This window comes from Cupressus sempervirens, chromosome 4 (genome assembly GCF_028749045.1).
Source record: "Cupressus sempervirens isolate cs-2001-9-10 chromosome 4, ASM2874904v1, whole genome shotgun sequence".
In the NCBI taxonomy this organism is placed as follows: Eukaryota; Viridiplantae; Streptophyta; class Pinopsida; order Cupressales; family Cupressaceae; genus Cupressus; species Cupressus sempervirens.
The window spans coordinates 378,843,120-378,868,813 of NC_143121.1; the positions used below are offsets into that span (position 1 = coordinate 378,843,120).

At 36.5% G+C, this 25,694-nt stretch overlaps 1 protein-coding gene across 1 annotated transcript; it reads right to left on the reverse strand.

Annotated features, from left to right (window-relative positions):
• Positions 1–831: 831 nt before the first annotated feature.
• Positions 832–25,421, reverse strand: LOC149561645 (uncharacterized). Its single transcript, XM_089825223.1, has 4 exons — positions 25,240–25,421; positions 22,114–22,581; positions 21,460–21,913; positions 832–1,672 (listed from the first exon to the last, which is right to left on the reverse strand). The coding sequence occupies exons 2-4, from the start codon at positions 22,486–22,488 to the stop codon at positions 924–926; spliced, it is 1,578 nt and encodes a 525-aa protein (XP_089681349.1). The 5' UTR covers positions 22,489–22,581; positions 25,240–25,421; the 3' UTR covers positions 832–923.
• Positions 25,422–25,694: the final 273 nt, after the last annotated feature.

The following is a 25,694-nucleotide window of genomic DNA, read 5'->3' on the forward strand; positions in this document are numbered from 1 at the left end:
CTAGAATTAGTTTTTTTCCCAATTTCTGGTGTCAAGAAATTAGTTTTACCGGCCAATCAAAAAATAAGAATTCCTGATTCAAAATTGATTAAAAAATAAATAACTTTTTAACTTTAGAAATTCATTGTCTTTAGTTGAAAAAACATTAATGCACATGACCCCCACCGAAAACATTAGGACCCTGCCTTATGCAAGGCAAGGACTAATAAGAAAAACCCAAAGCTTGAATCCTACCATTATATGCTTGAATGCCGAGGAGCTTTAAATGATCCAAATAAAAATATATTGCGAAAATTGAATAAGATCCAAAGACCTGCAATGCACTGAATATCTGCAAGATGGAGAGCAAACTTTACTGAAATGTGTTTCATTTGGGAGGCAAAAACATTTTAGTTTTAAAATAGAGATCATACTTTTTAGCCCTTTCTACGTAAACCAGGAGAGCTGTATGCAATATAGAGGGGCAAAAATTAAGCTCCCCCAAAAATGTGAATGCCATACTTGTTCTTTGAGTTTCAAGACTGCGAAATTTCCATTCTTTAATTTTTTAGCAGAAGTGAATCTCTTTGATTTGAATGGAATTTGAATAACATCCAGCCAGTTAAAATGATTGCACATACCTGTATAAATGCCAATGAAGATGAATTTTCACCACTGCATTAGGTGAAAGAAACATATCGACCATTTGCCACATGGCTTTAAGCCTTCTACGGCTTATAGCCATGAACCCAAAAAAACAAAAGAATTGATCGAATACACGCCCTTGTCAATTGTAAGGGAAATATAACTGTATTTTCGAGCACACACCCATACCAATAAGCGAGCACCTGATTCTTGTAATGAATCTGAAAGAAGGTTGGATTGTTTTCCAAAAGAATACTGTTTTAGATAATTAAAATGATCTAAACAACCAGAAATTGTTATCAATGGGACTTCAAATCTTTAGTTGCAGATGAGGTTCTTGGCAATTGCAAATTTTGTTTGGTAACTTTTTGACATAGTTTTCTACCCAGTGCTACCAGACGCCTTTTCATTTCTTGTGGACAGACTTTGAGCTTTTTAGTTCTTTTCTGTGACTTAAAAGGCTGCTTGGCCTGCAAAACAGAACGTGGACTGGATGGATCTGGAAGAACAGGAACAACCTTTGATGATTCTGGAGTAGGAGAACAAGAGACAATATTAACCATGTTGTTTCCCATTAGACAAGATGGTTGGTTGTAATGATATAAATTACCATCAATTAATGGTAGTGTTGATATTATAGGCTCACTAGGAACTTGTAAGGGTAATATATTAGCTTCTGGTGGTTTCTCTGTAGCATATTCTTGTGCTGTGCTGGAAATAAGATGAACCTTCATTGTTATATTGAAAACATCAGTTGCATCCTGTTTTGCTAAATTTTGTAGGCTATAAACATTTTGTTGCTGGTTGGTAGTAACGTCCTGAGCAAATGTTACAGATGGAAAGGCCTCGCGGGGGTGCTGAACAGTATCATCTGGAAATTTATTTGATTCCATGGCCATATGTGACTTTGCTGCTTCGGCTAAATGATTGCTTTGTTTTCTTCTCTTGACTTCATTTCCCAAATGATCTGGCGTCGAAATGTTAGTCACGCTACTCTGCTGCAATTCATGATTCGTGCTTTCCTTTTCCTCTTTGCACGATTCTATATCTGTTGACACATGGAGAATGGATAAGTATTGCAAGGAGAGAATGTTTCTTACATACATCATATGCATCAGAATAAGATGAGGATGTAGTTCCTATCTAGTAATCTACAGTCATTCATAAGCAGTCAAATGAAACTTATAAATACAGATAACACTTTAAAAAATTAGTTCGCATTGAAAAAATCATTTAGCTACCAAGCTTTGCATGGCTTTTAGATCAAAACATTAACAAGTAAGTGTGTGCTTCAGTATAATTAAGACCCGGCTCTGTTGAAAAATGCTTCTGGGTAATACAGGGGAGAACTCTGTAGTTGAGTATCATAACTTTTTGCTTCTCAAAATCTTTTGCAGAAATTTAAAATTACTCCCAACTTTTTACAGCAGCTTACTTCGCAAGTCCCCTGTTTATATCTAACTTCTAAGGCTTCAGGGTCATATCACTGATATTATGCCAAACATCAGCATAGTTTTTGCCGAAGTGTCCAAAAGCCTCCAAAAAAGTGAGATTGATAGCAATAAGTCATATTTTATTGGTGTGCAGATGTTACATTACATGATTTCTTGATTTTGAAATCTAAGGCATACATTTCAGACAATTATGGGTAGTCATCATCAACACTAATAACTTAAGGTTGACACTATTGGTACAATTTTGTTAAAAATATTAGACATTAAATCAACAAATGCTGTAACAACTATTCTAACTAGCACAACTACTGAATCCTCTTCTCTAGACTCTAGTACAATCCAGCAGCAACAATTAAATTGTTTTGTATATTTTCCTCCATATTTAATTGAAATACATAGAGATACATAGATACGTTATTGTTACAAGTGTTAACAATAAATCAGAACCTTGACTAAGGATTGACTGAAAGGTGATAATACTTTTCAAGAACTTAGAAAATGAATGGTATTTTATACATTTTCAATTATTTTCCCTACCTTTCCTATACCTAATGAAGTTTCCCTCAGCCTTTCAAGGAAATGCATCAACTCTCTACTGCTAGACTCTAGAGCCCTTAGGAGAGATTGGTGAAGGATATCAACGTCCAGAAATAATAACAACCATTTATGCTGACTGTCTACTTCAGTGAATGCCATTAGCTCCCAATATAGAAAGTGTTTAACATCTGTTTCTAATTGCTTGCTACTTTTGGTTAGAACTTCCTAAATCCTAGGTTAGGACTCCTCTACTGCCAGAATCTGGTGCTCTTAGGAGAGAATGGTGAGGGACATCAATATACAGATATAATAACAGCCAGTTATGCTGACTAACAGCAAATCATATGAATAGCATTAGCTCTCTACAAATAAAAAATGTGTTGACATCTCTTTCAAATGGCCACTTACTTTTTCTGTGGTTAGATTTCCTATATCATAGGTTAGGCTTATTCCTGATTGACTCCATTAAATAACTGCAGTAAAGTACAGCTGTCCTCTTTGCAAGTGATTTCAACTACAACAATATACATAAGTATTAAGGAACAACCAAATCCATTGTTAGGATTTAATTTGCCTTACGCATAACTCTTAAGGAATAAGGATAAGTAGACTTAGTCTAGATCCATTAAACCTTTTCTCATATAAAAATAGTAAATATAGGTTCAGAGGACTGAATCAAACAATTTTCCTTCCATCATATAATAGGCTTTCACTTTCCGTGATGCAACATGATTCAGACAAGATAACTGTTAAAAAAACTGAGACGAGAAAAATAGAAGCATATAAACTGATCTATCTGCTATTGCTATTGCTTGAGAAGATGTGCACCTCTGGATTGCTAAAGAGGTTTCTGGTGATTAAAGAATTCAGGCTTTCAGTAGTGCATAGTTTCAAAGGAATTTTTCTACATCAGAAACAGCTTCCATTTTTTATTCTTCTTTAATTATTGAAAGAACAAACTTCCCTTGCTAATCAATAAACTACATTACTTGGCACCAATCAAGGAAAAAAGACAGAGTCTCTAGGATCTTTTAACATCAATCAACAATATCAATACTTGAAGTCTGAATTCATATATTCCAAGATGCTGCTGCAAGGAAAGACTAAAGTTGCCCAAGTAGGAAATCATGAACACACAACTCCAATAGACCAACCACATTGAAGAGGACTTCGTGCCATAATTGGTTTTGATTTATGTTTCGACGGGCACTACTTTTGTACATATTTATCCGCGCATGATTTAAATCCGTGAATATTTTACAGCCAGCAGTGAAGTTTTAATGGTAATTTGGGCATCTTCACTACGTTATTAAGTTGTTTGACTCTCACTATTAACAATAAAGTGTAAAGGTTGATCTTGAAGCTTTGAACTTGCATTTTGTAAAGAACCGTTCTTCAAGGTTAGCAGAATCGTTCTAGCAACTTGCAGTTGTGGCAAAAGGGTTCAAGTCCATAATCTGTTTGCTACTACGATACTATCTAGTGCTGTAACAATTGAGGTTAATGCTTGCATCTGAGCCAGTAAAGATATCCTAGCACAACATAAAGTGATTCTTGAACTTATTTAATCTTCAAAGTTTGCGAGTCTCGGATTGTTCATAATCATTTGAAATTGACTTGGCGTTCGGGTTAGTAGTATTTATCTTGATGCCTGTCAGCAGACTTCCTCCCATTCTTATCCTTTTTCTGTAATTTATCAGACTTGGAATTATCATTCTTGTATTCACTTTTAAACTTTGTTTCAAATTTGGCAACAGATTAGTAGGCATCTCCCAATGTTGACATGTCCAATAAGTTCATCTTGTTTGGGATATAAGCTGCAAGTACCCCAGTTATTTCAACATTAGATTCTTCTTAATCGCATATGCTTAACTTTTTCATCAAATCAGTGAAGATATTGGTGCATTCATTGATGAATTGATTGTGTCCTTTAAGCAACTGTTTGAACTAGATGAATTGGATTCTAGTTAAATACAGGGTAACATGCTTCCTTCAGGACAGAGATAAAAACCATTAAAGTCTCTACTGGTACAGCATCATACTTATTATTCTAGTCTCTAATCTCCTATTAGCACCTGGTTGGTGAAGATATTCTAAGAAATAACCTTCTACAAATGTTAGGTATTTGTAGAGTAGTATTCAACTTGATTCAACAATTTTGCTACAGCATCTGCATCATTGCTACCTTCAAAAGCAAGAATTTCGCAATTAATTTTTGCCTTACGGCATATAGACTTATGCAACATCCAACTCTTGAACAGTTTGTTGGATGTATTTTCTCTGTTAGAGGCTAGTTTTTAAATATATTGTCCATTGAAGAAGCTTTATCAGATGATCTATGTATTTTCTCTGTTAGAGGCTAGTTTTTAAATATATTGTCCATTGAAGAAGCTTTATCAGATGATCTATCATCTTTAATTACTTGATGTGAAAATGATCTATTATCTCTTCTTTTTGTTTCTGAAGTGCATCCTTGATCATCTTCTATACTGGATTGATTATTTCATCACCATTGTATCTGTGTTTACACTTTAGGGTCATTGAAAAACAAAAGAAGGTAACCTAAAGGGTCACAAGTTGTAAAACCTTAATTCTTATAACCTGACATCATGTGCCCAGACATGTAAAGATGGAAAAAGAATGACTTGAATCTTTGATATAACTTATTAGCCATATCCCAAAAGTAATCCAGGACCAGCATACCAAACTATGGGATCTCAATTTACTATAGGAAAATACATTTTGATCTACTGCTTAGAAATACATAACTTAGTACATTAGCACCAAGATATTAAATAGAATGTGAAAACTGGAAATAAAAGAATTAAAATCAAATCACCCACATATAAAGGAAATGTAGAGCACCGGTGATAAAGTTCTATTCAGACTTGTTCTACTTCTAGTGAATACCTGAGAATATATGCAAATCTGAATGATACAGCTGATACATTTTGAGGCTGAACCACCTCAAAGGACCATAATGGCAATTATCTATATTCCTCGAGATATTTTTATTTGGAATTTCCAACCATACTTGCATTTTGGATGCTTTGAAGATGCAGGAATGTATAGGAAATATCCCTGGGAATGTCCCCTATTTTTTGGGCAAACATTTCTGGTATGGTGCATGAGGGCTAGGGGACAGTAGGGCTGCCTAGACATCCCTCAATCGTGGTAGATATAGCTAGCTGTCCCCTATGAACCAACATACAAAATGTTCAATTTCGGAAAAATACCACAGATTGATAAAAGAGCGTGAGACCCCTCAAGGACGCTTACATTTCTTTACAAAAACCAACAACAATAACCCTAACACCAAAAACAAAAAATTCCCTAATTTTTAATTTGCCATTTTGTATTTTGTCAGACAAAGAAAGAGAACAAGATGAAAGTAAGTTTGCAAACTTTTGTACCTTTGCGTATCCTGATGATTTTCTTTATGGGTAGGAGGAAAAGGGCCGGTTTATCTCAAAGTTTCAAAAGGAGTTCTTTTTCGCTTTTGTTTTATGTCTGCACTTACAGCTGTGTTTACCAAAAAATTATGAGTAGTAACGAGCATAGTTTAGGTGAAGAGGTTGAAATTCAATGAAGAGGTGATAGCTATTAAAGTTTCTTTTGGGTGTAGGAGTGTTGCACCTATTATGGTTCAAATAATAACCTATTCAAATGCCTTCCTATCCTAAAATCTTATTCCAAGAGTCAATCCAGTCCTCCAAGCCCCCATTCCAATTTTAAATAGCCATAGACAAAGGCAAAAGAAAAATAGGGAGAACTAGGGTCTGGTTATCTCATTTGTGCAACTAATGTCAAGAATATAGGTGCAGCTACACAAAGGTGTGCAATCATCTTTTGTGCACAGAGGCAGACAGATGATACAAAAATTTCATAGAGGGTGAGGCAAGAATTAAAGGAATGTTAATGGAGACCACACAATCGAGTATGCTATTGCCTACCCAAACCATATATACATTGGTGCTCAAAACAGAGAGGATTCTGCCAAGTGAAATATGAGCTTCGAATGTTGCAATGATGTCAATATGAAATCCCAAGAAGTGGTTGATTCTTTAGATGTTATTTATTCTTCCGTAATTTAGACAGATGCTGCAAGATGCAGATATTGTAGGTCCCTCATATACTCCCTTGGAAAACACATACTATGCACTGCCTCCTTGATGGAGAGTACTCTAAGGAGAGCTTGGCGATGGAAATGAGGGAAAATTGGATGAGGATGGGTGAACCATCTATAGTATGAATGGTATTTTTCCTGTGCATCTACAAGGGCTAATATTTAGGCACTACACCTGGCCATCATTATATCATTTTATGCTGTTATTGTAAATAGAACAATGGCTGTACCAAAAAAGACTATCAGCCTTCATTTTAATATTTTACAGGAGTTTCTTCAGTATTATTAAATCTTTTGGATCTTGTTCCTGATTCCTTCTCTTTATGTCACTTTTTGAAATTGGAATTTAAAATTCACATGATCTTTGCATTTTGTAGCTATGTATTATTCATGTAGGTATCCTATCAAATTATTGTTTAGAATTTTATCTATGTTAGGATAATCAATATTTTCCATCACATCTACAAAGACTAATACATTGTTGGTTAGACCATAGTTTGTAGACTCGGACTTGGAGAGTACTCAAAAAGCCCAAATTTTCAACTTGTCAATGTTAAACACACATAGATGTTGTTAGAATAAATAATTATTTATTTATTAATTATTTATTCTATTACTTAAGCTTACTTAGGTAAATGCATGTAGTTAATAGTTGTAGTAATGAGTTGTTGACAACACGGGAGTTTGTTCCCTTCTAGCATGTTCCACCTTTTTGTGGAAGAGGGCTTAGTTGTCAACCTTATCTTCTACCACCTTCCAACTTGTTTTACAAGCTTCCTTGAGGCCTTTTATAAGCGGTCTCTCTCTCGTTGTAAAATCATCCATTCACATAGCAATTTCATTTTTCCTATTGTGAAATATTTTCTCTTGTGTTGTTTGCTTCAAGCTCTTGCTCCTTTGGTTTTTCTTCGGCAAGGTATTTGCATGCAAGTGATTTTGGCACATTGCGGAGTCAGATTTTATCAACTTGTACATGGTATCAGAGCCTCCCTACTACTTCTTATTCGAAGGATTTTTGAAGCCAAGATTCGGAGACACAAATCCTAGTTTGTTTGTGCACTTTTCTTCAATCTGAGGGTAGAGCAAATTTTCGGAACACTTTGGGCCCAAACGGACGCTGCCATTAGATTTGGAAAGCTGGTTATAGTCAAGATTCATATAAAATTTGTCGAATTTGGCTTCCGGGCGTTAGGAAAAAAAATTTAGCCCCCCTACAAGCTATTGTACAGTCGTACAGACAAAAAAATTTTAAAAATAATAATAAAATGCGGCTGCCGCTGTAGTAGCGCTCACACACCACCGCGGGGCAGCCCGTGCACCACCTGCGCTTCGCTGAGGCTCCACCACGGCCCGCGCACCGCCCTTCCTCCACCTTCGCTAGCAGCGCAGTTGCTGCACTACCAGGTTCTCCTCTCGGGTGCCACTGCCACCAGTCACCACTTCAATGAGTGATGTCATACTCCGACAATCCTACATCAGCAAAGCGGTTGCTGACGTCAACTTTTTCCGGTGACACGTCATCTTCCTGGCTGCTGACATCATCACTGTCGGACCCTGTGCTGACGCCATTTTCTTGCTGGGTGACATCATCATTCTGGCCACTGATGTCAACAATCAGGCAATTGAAATTTTTTCTGGCAACGGTTAGGTGACGGTCGTATAGGCGTCAAATTAAATACAGTGACTGTATTTTTCCAGCAAGGTGGTTTTTTGGAGCAACAATCAGTTTTTTGGCCATAACTTGAGCATACGGAGGTATTTTTCCGATCCAAAAGAAGCACCAGAATGCTGACTCAGAGACAGAGACAATGGTGTTGGTTTCATTAGATTCTAAGTTTGTTTGAGCTTCAATTTTTGGTGTCAAAGTAGAGGCTTTTGTTTCCTCCTCTGCATTCGAAATCCAGGTTCTTTTTCAGTTCTTTTGCTTTCTATAGTTGTTTTTTTGTGGTAATTAAGGGATATCATTATCTGTTGTGGGGGGGTATTTTCTTTTTTGTAATTTAATTCAGAATAAAACCCTTCTACTTCCGTCTTCTTCTCTCTCAATGGCAGATCCATCTATGACCCGTCTCAGACCACACAACTATCACACCTAGAAGGCATAAATGACTAGGCTTTTCATGTCAAGGGGCTTATGGTCATGTCTGGATGAGAATCAACCTATTATCACACGAGCTTTTGAGGTTCTTCAGCACAAGAACAAAATGGATGAGGCCATGGGATTGATTGCACTGAACATTTCAGACAGTCTACTATTTCACTTGGATGGTTTGACCACTCCACGGGCTTGTTGGCTCAAATCTCAGACTTTATTTGGCCAAGTGAAAGAGTTCCAAGCACTTCAACTAGATGTAGAGTTGACTTCTTTGTCACCAGCTAGCTTTCCCACCATTGAAGACTTCTTGATGAAGTTCAAATCTCTACGTGCAGTTTTACAAGGATGTGAAAAAAACAAAACAAATGATGAGTGCATTTTTTTGATACTCTCAAAATTGCGGGGATAGTATCAAATTTTTTCTTCTACTTTCTACTCCACTATGGATGCCCTTGGTGACAGACATAGGATGCCTACATTTGAGACATTTTGTGATTGGTTGACATGGGAACAGGCAAAGATCTAATAGGTGGATGCCTCTGGCTCTTCCAGCCAAGCATTGGTTGCTCAAAATTCTAAGGGGAAATCAAAGAAGAAAGGCAAATCGAAGAAAGACACATCAAAATCTGATCCTAAGCCTCCAGCTACTCCTCCAGCAAACCCTTCAAAGGGTAAAGATTATTTGAAGTCTGCTGAGTCTACCTCCAAGACCAAGAAGAAATCCAGTGAGACCTGCAGTTCTTGTGGCAAGGATGGACATCCCATTTCTAGGTGTTGGAAACATTTGGAGGCTTTAGAGGAAGCCATGAAGGAGCATCATATTTCAACCCCTCAGTCTTCATCCCCCCTGCAGGGAAAAGTCGTTATCTTTCTGCTCGAGCTACGACTTTAGGGCCTACATGGACTCTTGATTCCAGCACCTCTCACCATATGACAAACACTCCTAAGTTGCTTACTTCACTTGCTCCTTGTGCTACCACACAGATTGCTGTTGGACTTTCCGGTTCTATTGCACTAGCCGGGGGCTCTCTTTAGGATGTGCTTTGTGTCCCTGACATTTCGATGAACCTATTGTCTATCTATGAAATTTGCCACTCTGGCTCTGGTAAGACAGTTGAATTCTCACCACGTTAGACAAGACTTACATGATTCTGAGATAATTGTGGCTACTAAGAGTGTTGACTTTGCATCGCACCTCTACAAATTTGATAGATTTGAATCTTTTGATGACACAGGTTCATGTTTAGTTGCACATGCAGATTCAGTAAGCAGACTTTGGCATGAATGTTTCGGGCATGTCAATTATAGATAGCTTCAGCAGATGAGCACACGGGCACTTGTTCTTGGGCTTCCCCAGATTTCCTGTCCAGATGGTGTTTGTCAAGGTTGTGCACTTGGCAAGCAACATAGGGATTCTTTTCCACATGGACGAGCCACTCATGCTTTGGCACCTTTGGAGTTGATTCATAGTGACCTCATGTCATTTCCCACTCCTTTTTCGGGTGCCAGATATGTGCTTACATTCATTGATGACTTCTCCAAATGCACATGGGTGTACTTTCTCAAGTACAAGTCTAATGTCTTTGATTCATTTCGAGTCTTTAAGGCATTTGTAGAGAAGCAGTCTGGTCTTTCTATTCGGCAGATACACATGGACAATGGGGGGAGTATGTGAACCAAGCTTTCAAAGATTTTTGTTCTGAGCATGGTCTTCAGCATTAGTTTTCAGTGCCCTACACTCTTCAGCAAAATGGTGTGGCCGAGAGGAAGAATAGAACACTACGAGAGATGGCTAATTGTATGATTCAGTCCAGGTCCATGAATTCGTGTTTTTGGGTAGAAGCAATCAATTGTGCCAACTATATTCAGAATCAGATGCCTCACAAGGCACTTCGACATATGACTCCTAAGGAGGCTTGGTCTCATGTCAAGCTTGATGTATCGTCATTCCGAGTTTTTGGGAGTGCAACATGGACATTTGTACCTGATGTTTAGAGGAAAGCAATGGAATGGAAGAGTCGACCACTCATTTTTGTTGGCTACTACGAGGATGTTAAGGCTTACAGGTTGTTTGATCCCGATTCTAGAGAGGTCCTATTTCGACGAGATGTCCAGTTTGATGAGAGCCCTCCTGCAGTACATTCCTTGCCTCCAACGCCTACTTCATCTCCCACTACTCCTTCCTCTTTCCAAGTTGTTCCATGGATGATGAGGATGATGATCATGGTGATCCCCATTTACCTCCACCACAAGATCCTCCCCAGATGCCTAAATGGGCTCGAGCTACAGTTGAGGCTGCAGGATCTCTAACTAGTGACCCTTCCACTTCTCGTCGCACCCGTTCTCATACTTTGGGTTCTAGGCTTCTAATTCATGCTATCAGTGATGATCCTCAAACATTTGCAGAAGCGACAAGACATTCTAAATGGGACAGTACAATGGAGGAGGAATATTCTTCTTTGATGAAGAATCACACATGGGATCTTTGTCCTCTTCCTAAGGGGAGAAAGCTAGTGTGATGCAAATGAATCTACCGTACTAAATATGTTGTTGATGGTTTGATTGATAAATATAAGACTCGTCTTGTTGCGAAGGGTTTTTCGCAGGTTGAGGGTATTGACTACACCGAGACATTTGCCCATGTCTCCAAGATGAATTATATCTGCCTTGTCTTATCCCTCGCAGCTTCATAGGGATGGCCTATTTATCAGATGGATGTGAAGAGCGCCTTCCTACATGGTGATATCATTGAGGAGATTTATATGGAGTAGTCTCCAGGATTTGTGCAAGATCCCTCCTTGGTTTGCAGACTTCAACGCTCATTGTATGGTCTCAAGCAAGCCCCTCGGGCTTGGTATGAGAAGATGGACTCTTTTCTGCTTTCTACAGGCTTCACTCGTAGCCATTCTGATCCCAGAGTGTACATTCAACATCTTGGAGATGATATTTTGATTCTTGTTCTATATGTTGATGATCTTATCCTCACGGGTAGCTCATCATCTATGCTTCAGGATGTTAAGCGTACCTTGATGGACTAGTTTGAGATGACTAATCTTGGTTTGCTGCACTATTTTCTTGGTCTTCAAATTGTTCAGTCTTCCACTGGGATTTTTGTGTATCAGCAGAAGTATGCTCTTGACATGCTTTGTCGATTTGACATGCTTGATTGCAAGCCTGCTCCCACACCTTTTCAATCAAGTGTCACTTTGTCTACCTCCTTCTCTTCGCCTTCTGTGGATGCTACTTTGTATCAGCAGTTGGTTGGTAGCTTGTTGTACCTGACACACACTCGTCCTGATCTCTCTTTTATAGTTGGCCTTTTTTCAGGACCCTCATGAGAGTCACTGGCAAGCTGCCAAGCATATTTTGCACTACATTCAAGGCACACTCATGTATGGCATTCATTACACCACAAGGACTCCACACATTGTTGGCTACACTGACTCAGATTGGGTCGATGATGTCGATGATCGGAAGTCTACTTTTGGCTTCGTGTTTTGTCTTGGCTCTGGTCCTATCACATGGTCGTGCAAAAAGAAGCATGCACGAGCACTTTCATCTACAGAGGCTGAGTACTAGGCCGTAGCACTTGCTAGTCAGGAGGCTTTATGGCTTTGGCAGTTGATGACTGAGTTTGGTTTTCCTCCCGATCATCCCACTGTTTTGTGGTGCGATAATCAGAGTGCATCCACATTTCTCACAACCCGGTGGAGCATCAGCGTACCAAGCACATTGAGTTGCATATGCACTTCATCCGTCAACTGATCCAGGATGGTGTTATTGCAATGGAGTACATTCCCACCGACGCACAGGTTGCAGACATCTTTACTAAACCTTTTGCATCACCATGCTATCTTCAGTTGTGATCTATGCTTGGGGTTATGAAAGTTGTCCTTGGGGGGACTAGTTGAGGCCTTCCTTCCTTCACTTCATTTTTTTTTTTCAGCATGTTTTTTACCTCTTTTTGGGGGATGTTTTTTCCCATGTGGTTTTCTCTCTTTCCTCATTTTTAGAGGTTGCATTTCTTTGCATTGTACATGGGTATCTAACATGGCCTTGTTGTCGGGACCCATTCTGCACTTCATCTTAGTTTTGCGAGCTTAAGGCATTCCCCCCCTAAGTTGCACTTAAGGGGGGGTGTTAGATTAAATAATTAATTATTTATTAATTATTTATTCTATTACTTAAACTTACTTAGGTAAATGCATGTAGTTAATAGTTGTAGCGATGAGTTGTTGACAACACGGGAGTTTGTTCCCTTCTAGCATGTTCCACCTTTTTGTGAAAGAGTGCTTAGTTGTCAACCTTATCTTCTACCACCTTCCAGCTTGTTCTACAAGCTTCCTTGAGGCCTTTATAAGTGGTCTCTCTCTCTCTCTCCTGGTAAAATCATCCATTCACATAGCAATTTCATTTTTCCTATTGTGAAATATTTTCTCTTGCGTTGTTTGCTTCAAGCTCTTGCTCCTTTGGTTTCTCTTCGGCAAGCTATTTACATGCAGGTGATCTAGGCACATTGCGAAGTCAGATTTTATCAACTCCTACAGATGTTGGGGATGGGGGTAGGGTGAATTAGCCTAAACTAAAACTTATGCAGTCATTAGCTTTTAAACCATTTGAATAGATGTACAAAAGTAAAAACAAATACACAACATGCACCTCACAAGAACACCAGGATTTTTTTGTAGAGAAACCAAGAAGGGAAACACCACAATGATGATGAACTCACAATATATAAAACAAGTTTTACAAGAGGTTTAATACTAGACTTGCAGCCATGACTCGCGGTCTTAGGGAAAGATATAATTAATTTAATTTTTAAACTAGACATCATTTCTTCAAAATAAATACAATTAGATTACAATGAAATACATGATACAAACTATTGTGGAATAAGCATCTGACTAATGTTGATATTGCAGTCCTCTTTTAAGCCTTAGAATTCACACCCACACCTATTCTTACCCCACCAAAAATGATTTTTTATTCCTTATGTATCCTTCATAACAACCCAAAACATCAATTAGGTTGTCTTAGATAGGATTGAAGCATGTGACCTAAGATAAGTCAGCTCCAAACATATGTATCAACCACAAAAGTAGGTTGTGGATTAACTTAGTAATTAATTGAATCTTAATTAAAATATGATTTAACACATCATAATACATCCTTTTTAAGGTCAATGGGATAGGTCATGATCAACCCCAATTGAAGGAATATACCAAGTTGGGCCAATATCAACACCATTGTCAAGGATGCTAATAGTTAACCTTTTTACCATTAGAAAGTGACTCAAAACATCATGTGGATGAAGACCAAGATGCTGAAAAACACCTACAACCTTTCTCCAATATCTCCTAAAGTGATCAATCGTCAAATGCTAATGCAAAACAACATCATCAGTAAATTGGTAAACACTATCTCGACCTGACCAGCCATATGACATCAACAAAATAAATACTACGTACCAAGAGCACCAACACATTTGAAACACACATCATTGGTCTAATATACTATCCTCAACATCTTCCCCAAACGGAAAGGTCTTACCAATTACTGCAGTACAATGCTTTGCCCTTTTTAGCTACCTTGAACTAAGATGCATTGCCCTTTTTTCTTTTTAAGATTTTCATTTGTTTTCAACTCATCACTAATGTTTGAGCCATTAAGTTCCATTTATATACTATTTATTCATGTATAGTTGGAGACAACTTGGTTAGGTCTACTAGGACTTAGGGTAATTAGCAACCCAACAATTTGAATAATCATGGATCTATTCCTTCTCAATCTCGGAAACTCTCTAAAACCCTTATTTAATGGCACACAGTCTTAAAAGAAATATCATTTCTAGTTTCGTCTTTACTACTATCAATTCTTCAACTTTGAGCATTAGAAGAGGTATTATGTAGAATCCACTACCTCTTAGAGTTATCTAGTCTAGCTTCCTAGCTCTAAACTCTCCCTAATGATAATTCTTAGACTCTACAATGGTACAATATTGTGATCAGTATTAATCATAGTTCCATCAATCAGACTCAACTATGACTTGGCAAGGTTGACTCAACTTGTAACTTGACTATGACTCAGCAAGATAGAAAAACTCTTGAAATTTATGGATTTTTAATGATTTAAAACTTGTTTCATGGACCCATTATTGAATAAAGCTTAAAGAAACTATAACATCATCAAATAGAAGCTAATTTGATCACACACATCCATCACATAAACCAGAAAGGAAAAATATATATGGCATGTAGCAGTTACTAACTATTATATATATTATACAGTGTAACAACAGTACTAGGGTGACACCGAAACGAATTTCCAAGATGAGGGGACAAAGGGCCTCAAATTTGGGATGGCAGGGTGATGGTGGGGGGACAATAGCGAGGGGTTGGTGAGTGTTGTATACTAGACACATGTGGAACTTGAAACGCTAGTTATGAAATGATGTTTCAATATGACATACCAAATTGAAATACTTGAACATAGTAAAACCGCAACACTAATCAAAGCCATTGAACAATTAACATAGTAACATAGCATATACCCAATAGTAACATTCGAAAATAGAAATTCAAGTACCTATACTAGTTGCAGTATGGTTGCGGAATGGTGGAGGTGGGGGTACTCCAAGTACCCGGTGCAGGGATATCTCGGGGATGGGTACTTTGAGGTTTTGGTGGGGTTATCTAAATTGGTTAGTGTAGTTATCTGAATTTTTATTTTGTATTGGTTAGAGCATTTCTAACCAGGCTATATCAAAAGGTGAGATACAAATTTGAAGTCATGGGTTCAAACATATCATTTCTTTTTAAAGACACTCCTCTGTAATCATCAATTTAGATGTCACCTATATTGTCAATTTGGATTTCCTTTATAAGCAAGTTTTCATTTTCATACACAAATGCATAAATGACATATAAACATCTTTTTTGGTCTTTTTAGTGGTCACAAGAGGGTTGAGAGGTCAAAAAAACACTTTTAGAAGTCTTAAAAAATGTTCCAAGACCGAATTCAGCCCAGGTCTAGACAACAAATTCTTCAAAATTCACTGTAAATTTTGCTCGGGTTCCTCTAACAGAATTTGAAGCAAATTCATAGCTCTGCAAGAGAATTTGGAGAGTATTTGACAAGGACCAAACTTTGTATAGAATTGAACCAGACTTTGAGGGTTGTTGGAGAGAATCTAGTAACTTAGCAGTAAGTATAATACTATAAACTATTGTAGCTTTAAGATAAAGAAACCTCTGTCTACAATATGTGTGGATCATTAGCGTCGGGACTAACGAGTCATGGCATGACGCACATGACTTGACTAAGTCATGCCAATCATGGCTCGTGACCCCTCGAATCATGGCAACAGGTCATGAAAACCTGCTAGTGACTGCATAGCCCACAACCTGCCTAAACTCACATGACTCACCACAAGTTATAGAATGCTGGTATTAATATCATTGGCTCCTTTTAAGCATCTTAGAATACTAATACCTAAGAATTTTGGTATCCAATCTAGGCGGTAGTATACTCTCTTTCTTTATTTTTTTCTCTAGATTGTTCTATCTATTTGTTGAATACTATGAAGTATACTATGGAGTAGATTAGTTAAGGATATGGTATCTAGCATTTTGGAAAGAGTTGAGTAGAATTTTTAAGATTATTTTTTTTTTTCTAAATATAGTAATTACTAGTGGACACAAAGAAAGAAATGATATTTGTGTTTGAAAGAGAAAATTCATTTCAACCAAATAAATTCCCATCACATTTTGGGTAATTATAAGATAATATTCAAATAAGAACTCCTTACAAACAATAGAATAATCAAAAAAGATATCTTACAATCTTCGATGCAAAAAATCTGAATTAATATACATGAAAGAAAATGTGGAGCCTTCCAAGGAATATTGATCATTAACACTTTGTAATGCATTCTAGAAATCCTTAAGTAATAGTCAAAGGAATTCTTCCGTTAGTCATGGAAACCACTTCTTAGGTACAATTTGTCTTGGTCATAACTATTGCTAGAAATAATCCTATCAGTGGATTAGAAAAAAGAAAGTGACCGAGTTCATTCATCAAATCTTTTTAACTAAAAAAGGATAGATAAATTGGAAACTAATTGGAAATACTGGAATACTTAGGTTCCATCTTCTCCAACTGACAAAGAATGTCATCACTACTTTAGGATTCTTAGTTTAAGTAATGGTGCAATAGAAAAATTGTTCCCTCGTCAAAATATTTCAGATAGGTCAATTATTATCCCAATATTTTGCCATAATTATGGTGGGACAATATCATCATCTTCAAAAATCCAAGAGGACAATCATATCCATGTTATATCCACAGTTCAAAAATGAAAAAACTGAGAAAATCTGAAAATTGCGGATGATATGCTACTATTTTCCCAAATCCTGAAAATGAGCGAAAAGCATCATACCAACCAAAAATCATTTTCCCTGCATGCTACAATAAGACAGGAAAAAGAGATTTTCAGGATCCTGATATTCAAAGAAGTGAGACTCCCAACAAACTTCAAGGAATCATGCATTGGAATGTGTCAGTAAACAGAATAAACGAGGAGATGGGTGAGATGGAGAAGACAAATATAATCTGTCAAAGATGACCTTGAATCTATATGAGTGTATATGTGCTCACTACTTCCACTAACATTTTCAGTTTCTAGAGAAGTGATTAAAGCAACTTCATATGGATAGAACCGTCCAACTGATTCATATTCCCAATTTTGTCTTTCCAAAAAAATGAAAAAATCTACAGAAATGAAGACATAATGTCAAACATCTGCAACCTTTTAAAAAAGCTTTGGCCATTACGTGAGGATGGAAATTACATAACAAAAATTACGCACATGAATGTTTGAGAAAACCAAACAAGAATGGAACAATAAGGAAACATCACAATGGACCATTCAATAGTACAAATTTTGTTCAATGACTTTAAGAGATGAGGAATCATCTTCCATAAATGTTAAGACAGACTAAGTTGGAAACCATATAGATTTCGAAAATGAACTACTCAGTCTATACATGCCATTGTTAGTATATTACAAAACAACTTGATAGTGAGAGAGAAAGTATGGGAAAAGCATTGGATTAATAAGCATTGCCTAAGGTAAAGACCATTTTGGCCTCTAGCTGTCAATAGATATCTTAAGTATGAAAGGAGACCCTCAACATTTATGTAGTCCAAAGAGGATGAAGAAACAACATCAAGTTTGTCCGAGAAGTGTAAATAGACAGGTAAGACTAGAGGAGAAAGTGCATCTTAATTTGACAAACAACTAGATGGAATGAGGTACAGGACCTAATATAGTCCTGGCCAGGATTGTTCAAACTTAGCTTGTGTCACAACTTAAACCATTTCTTTCTACTAGAATATAATATATATGCGTTGTGTTGCTTATATACCATTGCCCCATTGAATAGGGACTCCCTCTTTCTCTGCAGGCTTTTGTAGTGAAGGAGCGTAGAGTGCTTTGTAGAAATGGAGCTTAGGATCTATGTTGGAGAAGATCATAGCCAAGCAACTTAAACCATTTCTTTCTACTAGAATATAATATATATGTGTTGTGTTGCTTATACACCATTGCCCTATTGAATGGGGACCCCCTCTTTCTCTGCAGGCTTTTGTAGTGAAAGAGCGTAGATTGCTTTGTAGAAATGGAGCTTAGGATCTATGTTGGAGGAGATCATACACCATTCCCTCTATTTTTGGTGCTTCCTTATTTCTATTCCCACCCCCCGTCATCTGGACGAGATTGGATTTATTTTGATTGGCCACTACTGTCAAGTCAGCTCCCATTTGGAAAATCGCACCCCTTCGAACCCAAGACATAGGCTATATAAAGAAGTGGGCAAGTTCATTTTTACTCCAAACCAGAGGCAATTTCTTCTCTGTATACATTAGCAGCGACCCCCTTATTTAGAAATTGTCAACAAATTGCATCAACAAGGCAATAAATTGGCCCTTTGGATAGGTTGTAAATAAACCCAAGGAGACGCTAACAACCGCTTGAAATTTTTCAGTCTTTAATTGCCTGAACCTCATTATTATAGATGAAATTCCTTTCTTCCTCTAGGAAAATGCCAAACATTTTGGTATGGGGGAAAATCAAGACAGAGAGGATTAAGGTGAAGTAAAGAAAACTTGGATTTGAGTAGTCAAGAGATCGCTAAAGTGAAACCATGTTTAATTCAATCAAAGCTTTATTGAACAAGTTGAAAATTTAAATAGAAAGCTTCACTATTGATGATAAGGCTTAATATATATATGGGATGTGAATTAATTGTTGTAGACTAATTTTGAGAGTTTTTTAAATTTTCTTTAATTGGAGAAAATTTGTTGTAGACTAATTTTGAGAGTTTTTTAAATTTTCTTTAATTGGAGAAAATTTTATGTTCTTTTCAATTGATGATTTTGCAATGGCAGGAAGATAATGGAATTTTGCAAAAGGATTTTGTTTCATGAAATTTTGTAAGTTTTTATATTTTATCTCTTCTTATCATGCAAACTTGATGTTTTTCTTCTTGTTTTGTAATGTTTCTTTTGAAGGAGAAGATACTTAGAAGAATGGAGATAATGGCAAGATGTAGATCAAGAACACAAAAGGATTCAAGGAGATGCTTTGAGCTCAAGGCCAAAATCTCAAAGGGAGAAGAAAAGAATCAACATGCAAATCTAAATCAAGATTCACCAATGAGAAAAAAATTGATCAACTGGAAATCCAAGTTTATCTTGAGGGATCCCACTACATGAAGATATCAGCAATTCACAAATATGATCAAGTCTATAATTTCAAAACACAAGTGCAATCCAGTTTGAGGTTCAATATTATTCAAATCAAGGCCATAACGAACATAAACAAGGGGTGGAGAAGATTCAAAAGATAAAGAAATTTGGGAATATGAGCCATCATAGTCATGCTAAGGAAATTAATAGATTCAAAAGAGTTAATCAAAGTAAGAAAGTTGGACAACGTTTAGTATCAAGAGGTATTTTCTCTTCATCAAAAGTTTAAATAGATCTACATGACAGGGATGATGAGGTAGCACCTAGTTGTCTCCACCAATCAGAAAATTTCAAATTCAAGCTCAAGCTGTCACAATATGTTGAGTGTCCTATTTTCTCATTGGTTGGAAAAGTCATTGTAATTTTCTTACTAGCCCATGATTGGTGCCCTCATGTAATTGATTGTAATTTTGGCAACCCTTGTTAGAGTTTGTGGGATTAAATCTTTTCCCTTGATCTTGGATCAATCTTGGCCCTTCATTGTCTTTAGGCAATTATAAAAGGTCAAGGCCTTCTCATTTGTAAGGGGTCAGCAAGTTGCAAGAGTTAGATTCATTAGAGCTAGTAGGAGAAGAGTAGATTAGAGTAGGATAGTTAAGGGAGAGACTTAATGAAGTTGTTGCTATGATGTTAGTCAAAGTAATTGAGAATTCATTGTTGGTTTTTCATGGTGGATTACTTAATATTGCTTTGAAGTATTGCATGGTTTCCTCAAATTTTCACTTGCAATAGATTTATTTTCATGTTGAATTAGTTTAGATGAATGGAAGTAATTGTGGATGTTGCTTGCTTGACTTCGAACAAATTTGAGCCACTAGCCTCTTGTTGATGGTAGGAGTACCTTGTATGGTAAGCTGATGATTGAATGCACTTAACTTTAATTGGTATTGAAACTTTAGTTTGCATCCATTTGATGGGATTGGAGAAGAAATATCAATTTGAAAACCATTTGAGTGTTCCTTAGAAGTTTGCACTAGATGGGTGAAGTCATTGGCGAGATTACATCTGGTAGAATCCAAGTCATCCATGATTCCTTAGATGGGTGTAAGTCATTGGCGAGATTAAGTCTGGTAGAATCCAAGTCATCCATGATTCCTTTCATTCCTAATTAGAAGTAGCAGTAAGTTTAAGTTGAAGTTGAAGTGGATGTTTGAAAATCAAAATCATATTTTCATTGCACATTGTGAAGACAAACCTTTGGAAGTGCAAGAGTTGATGTCCATTGACTAGATAGTATAAGTCCCCTACATGATTACCAGCAAACCACATTATTTCATTGAGCAAGTTTCCATGATTTAGAAGGAACCTTGAAGTCATTTCATGATCTTACTTTGCAAACCTAGCATAAGAGATGACCTTATAGCAAGAGAGGACTGGATGTTAGATGTTTTATCTTGAAGCATTGAATATTTGATTCTCCATGTTATAGTGGAACAAAACTCACATCAACAATATGGATGACAGAAAGGAAGAATATTGAAAGACTAATCAAAATCTCAAACCTTTCGTTCATCTTGCAAGTCACTGGTTTATTTTTCCCATGAATAAGGTTGACCTCATGGTGATCTTGAGCAAATCACAGTTTTGGGAATTCCCAATTGGCTATAGGCTCCCAAAGTTCATAAAAGAAGTGAGAAACACTTTGCTGCAGAACATGCATCACACACAAACCAGGAAAATAAAAGAAGGTTTTGCTAAAAGCAATGAAATAAAACAAAATGTTTTAAAATGAGAGAAAATATAAGAATAACTAATCAGCTCCTAAAATCAAACAAACGGAAGAAAGATTTTGTTTAAATTTCCTGAATCAAACATACCCAAAATAGGATGATGCTTTCGCCTCATATCCATCTTGCACTCAGTGTTCAAAGCTTTCCTTTTGTTGTTCTCTTCAGGTAAGAGATTTTCAACTGCAGCTCTGGTAATTGCAAGGGGTTGCATTGATACAACTTTGAAACCATTGGTCACGGGAGTATAAGGCTCTCTATTTTGTAGGCGGGTTGATTCATCTCCATCTTTCTGTGCATGTGTAGGAAAAGATGCTAAATTGATCTCAATTTCCAAGTTGCCGCGCACTCCAGAGGAAGAGTTTATATCAGGCACCTGCAGATTTAAAGCATCAACTGAAGGCAGAGGAAAACGTTGGGATTCACTGTTCCCATTTCCACGCAATTTTGACTTTTGTTTCTTTGTAATTTCTCCAGTCTGTAAGTACCGCAATACATCAGGCTTCGATCGAAATCGGTGGCCAGAAACAGGGTCAATATAATACTGCAATGCAAACACATATAATCATCTCAGCGATTTATCTATTAAGACACATATAAAATTGAAACATGTTTGAGCCTCTTAAATAATTTGCTTGACTGTAGTTTGGAATATATGGCTAATAATATAAGGACGATAAGAGAAAAGGACTACGAATCTTAAGGCAACAGTCCTAAACATCTTCTAGAAAACGAAGAACATACCTTATCCCTTGTCCCTGCTGTTGAGCCAGTTTCACGGCATTTCATTTCTGTTATCCATCCTTTCGGAAGCCAATCAGGAGAATTAACTACAGTTGCATCAGCCACTGTGTTCCTTTTCTTCCGCCTCTTGCTGTTAATCACTTCACTAGACCTAATTGGAGTGACCTGACCTTTCACATCATCTTCGTTCAAGATTTGGTTTGAAGAATTTCTTCCAATCGTGCAAAGCCTGATAGCTGGTGCTTGTTCTGGATGTACAACAGGAGTGGGAGGCTCTGTAGTAGATTCCTCTTTAACAGAATTAATCATATCCTCACTCCTGTATTGAACTTTGTAAAGATTTACTGGAGGCTGAGGGCTCTCTGTGCTACACATCTCAGATACTCAAAAAGTTGAAATGTTTACGTAAACTTCTATTAATTATTTGAAAAAGTATCTGCAGGAGAACTGTTGCTGTATATAGCTTTCCTGAAAAAAATTCAACACCTCGATGATATTAGAATTTACCATTATTTATTTCATCAGAAACGTATGCGCAGCAAAAACAGATGTCTGGGTAGGCTGAAGGACTTGCTTGAACAAAGTTTTTAACTTCAGCTCAACTACGACCAATATTAAATGAATGGTAACTGAAAGTCAAAGTTTGAAAAAACTCTGTTCAAAGATTTCTAGCATATTTGTCTTAGGTATTAGACATTAAGTAGTGTGTTCAAAAGAATGAATGGGAAGTCATTCGAAAGGCAGAAAGAAAATGAATTATATTAAAATCCACAAATGTCAATAACAAGTTAATTCAACTGGAGAAGTGAAAGTAGCTTAGAATAGAGAAGTGGAGATAAAATATAAAAGTTATTTAAAAGAATCTTTTTTTAAAAATTTACCAAGCTGTTATAGTGGATAAAATCCCTGCTAATTCTACTAACCTATAAAAAATAAAAATAAACTCTTTCCAGAGGGAATTGATTTTAAATATACGCGTCGTTGCAAAGAATATGTTTCTTAATATTGCACTTTCATGTGAGATTGTTATAATCACATCTCCTGATAGAACTCGCATTGAGATAGAATTCCTTTTCGGCGTGAATATTCAAATATCTACCGAAAGCATTGTAATCAGATTCGAAAATTAAGTTCAGTATGAGAGGCCAAGATTTTCAGCAATACGAATTAAAATAAATAAAAGATAAAACACTGGTAAGGTTTCCGTAGGAAAAGGGAAGTCCAGTCTGAATCAGACAAATCCAGATCTGGCCGAACCTGTTAGCTATGACTGAAAGTGATGTAAAGGAAACTCGTCCTACAAACAAATGTCAATAAGAAGTTAAAGCAACTGGAAGAGTGAAAGTAGCTTAGAATGGAGAAGAGGAACTATAGAATATAAAAGTAATGGAGAAGAATCTTCTCAAAATGATTTAGCAAGCTGTTATAGTGGATAAAATCCCTGCTAATGTTATGAAAATAATGTCTTTTTATATTCCACTTTAATGTGAGATTGTTAAAATCACATATACTTAAGTCCCGACATATATATGAGTGAGGTGATTTTGGACAAAATTTTAGTTTTCGAAGAATATTGTTATAATTTAACTGGGTGCTGTGTTTTTAATTCAATCATAAGTATTTTTTTCATCAACATTTTGGATTACACCTTGATCTATAAAAAGAAACTAAAAAAAAATAATGAAAAAGTTGCAGACTACTTGGTAAGTTATGGCCTTTCTGGTAAGTTATGGCCTTTCTGGTCTGTAACTTCTCTAGTTTTTTACTTATGCCCTCTATCATCCTGACGATGGAAATTTGACATGAAACGTTGGTCAAAAGTAGACTTCTTCAATGGATTCCAGAACCAGCATCCAAATGTTCAAATATGTACTGAAAGCACTGTAATCGGAAATAAAAATTCAGTTCGATGGTTTGAGAGGTCGAAATTTTCCGAAACCAGAATTAAAAATAAATAAAAAGTACTGGTAACATTTCCATAGATAAAGGAAAATCCAGTCCAAATAGACAAATCCAGATCTGGCTGAACCTGTTAACCATGTTTGCAAGTGACGGAAAGGAGTTTCATCCTATAAACCATTCGGCCTTGGATAAAACTTCAAGTTCTTCCGTAGTTTATGATATTAGTACATATTACTACTGATTTTGACTGTGTTTAAAATAAAATTCATATTGATTTCAATTTTACGAAGCCCAAAGAGAGCCTTTAGCCACAATTGCAGCATTCTAGATCTCAATTGTAACGATTACTTTAGCAATTGGAATTCGGTCAATCAACATTATGAAAAAATATCGACTTTAGGCATCAACTGCCTACAAATTTAAACTCGATTGACCTTACAATAACAACAATATAATGAAGGTTTGGATTAAGAGATTCAGTCATATTAAGCTAACACAAATATCATTTTCTCAAAGCATCAAACTGCCTGTGTATCCAATACTTGAGTTGCAAGTTACAATTACACATACGTTTCGGATTATAACCTCTAAACTAAAAGAATGAAACAAAAAGTACTTGTGTTGAAATTATTAATCGACTCGTAAGCCTAAATTTCAACAGACCAGCTATTACTGGAACCTTAAGTTTCTGTTTTGGTGCTCTGCCACTGACTACTCATCTATTTGTACAATGTAATGTGGTTTACTCTTCTAACACCTCGCGCAAGCCATACGTTTATTACTGGAGCTCATCTTTTATTCCTCATCCCTTACAGCTTGGCGTTTGTGATGTAGCTCTAGGTTAATAATCAAGAAAATACTCTATGATACAACCTAAAAGACGTTAAAAATTAAGCCGCTAATAGCAACGAAATATTTTCAAAACGTCGTATACAGCAAATCCCCTCGAAAAACTATATATTTCTTCTTAAAGATTTCAAGATAACCAACAAATTTCAACCTATATGAACTTTAAACAGAGTCATGCCATCTTGAACTGCATTTATCAGCTTAAACAGACTTCTTCAAACAAATTCTAACCTCCAGACACAATATACAACCATTTTTAAATAAATAAAATCATTCTATTTAGATTTAAACAACATTTACACAATTCACATCACCAGATTTAAACAAGATGTAAGCAAAATATTAAAATTTGACCTCATATTTCGTGAATCTTACCTGGCTTTCACTTCACTCTTCACCACAACTCCTGAAAACTCGAAATAGTTTTTGTTTTCTTTCCCAAAGAAGGAAAATTACTGTATGCAGAATAAAGTGCAAGGTGAAGAGGTTTCAATAATGGAAATAGAGAGGGACAGTGGAATCCGTGGGTACAACAAATTCTACTCCCCCTCGAAAAAGCTTCTGGTGTACCGTTTGTTGGATTTAGAGCCGGACATTTTGACCCGGCCTTTTCGAATTCTCACCGCCACGTGTCAGTAAACCAATAATTTAAAAGGAACAGGTGATAAGCATTGGGAAAGGAACTTTCCCATTGGCTTCTATGTCTAATTGGGCAGTTGTACCTTGCTGTAAATATTTTTAAAATTTTAGTGTTTTTTTTTTTTTTTTAAATATATACTTTTAAATGGTTTTTAATTATTAAAGGTGAGTGGTTTCTAAAGCTAAATTAA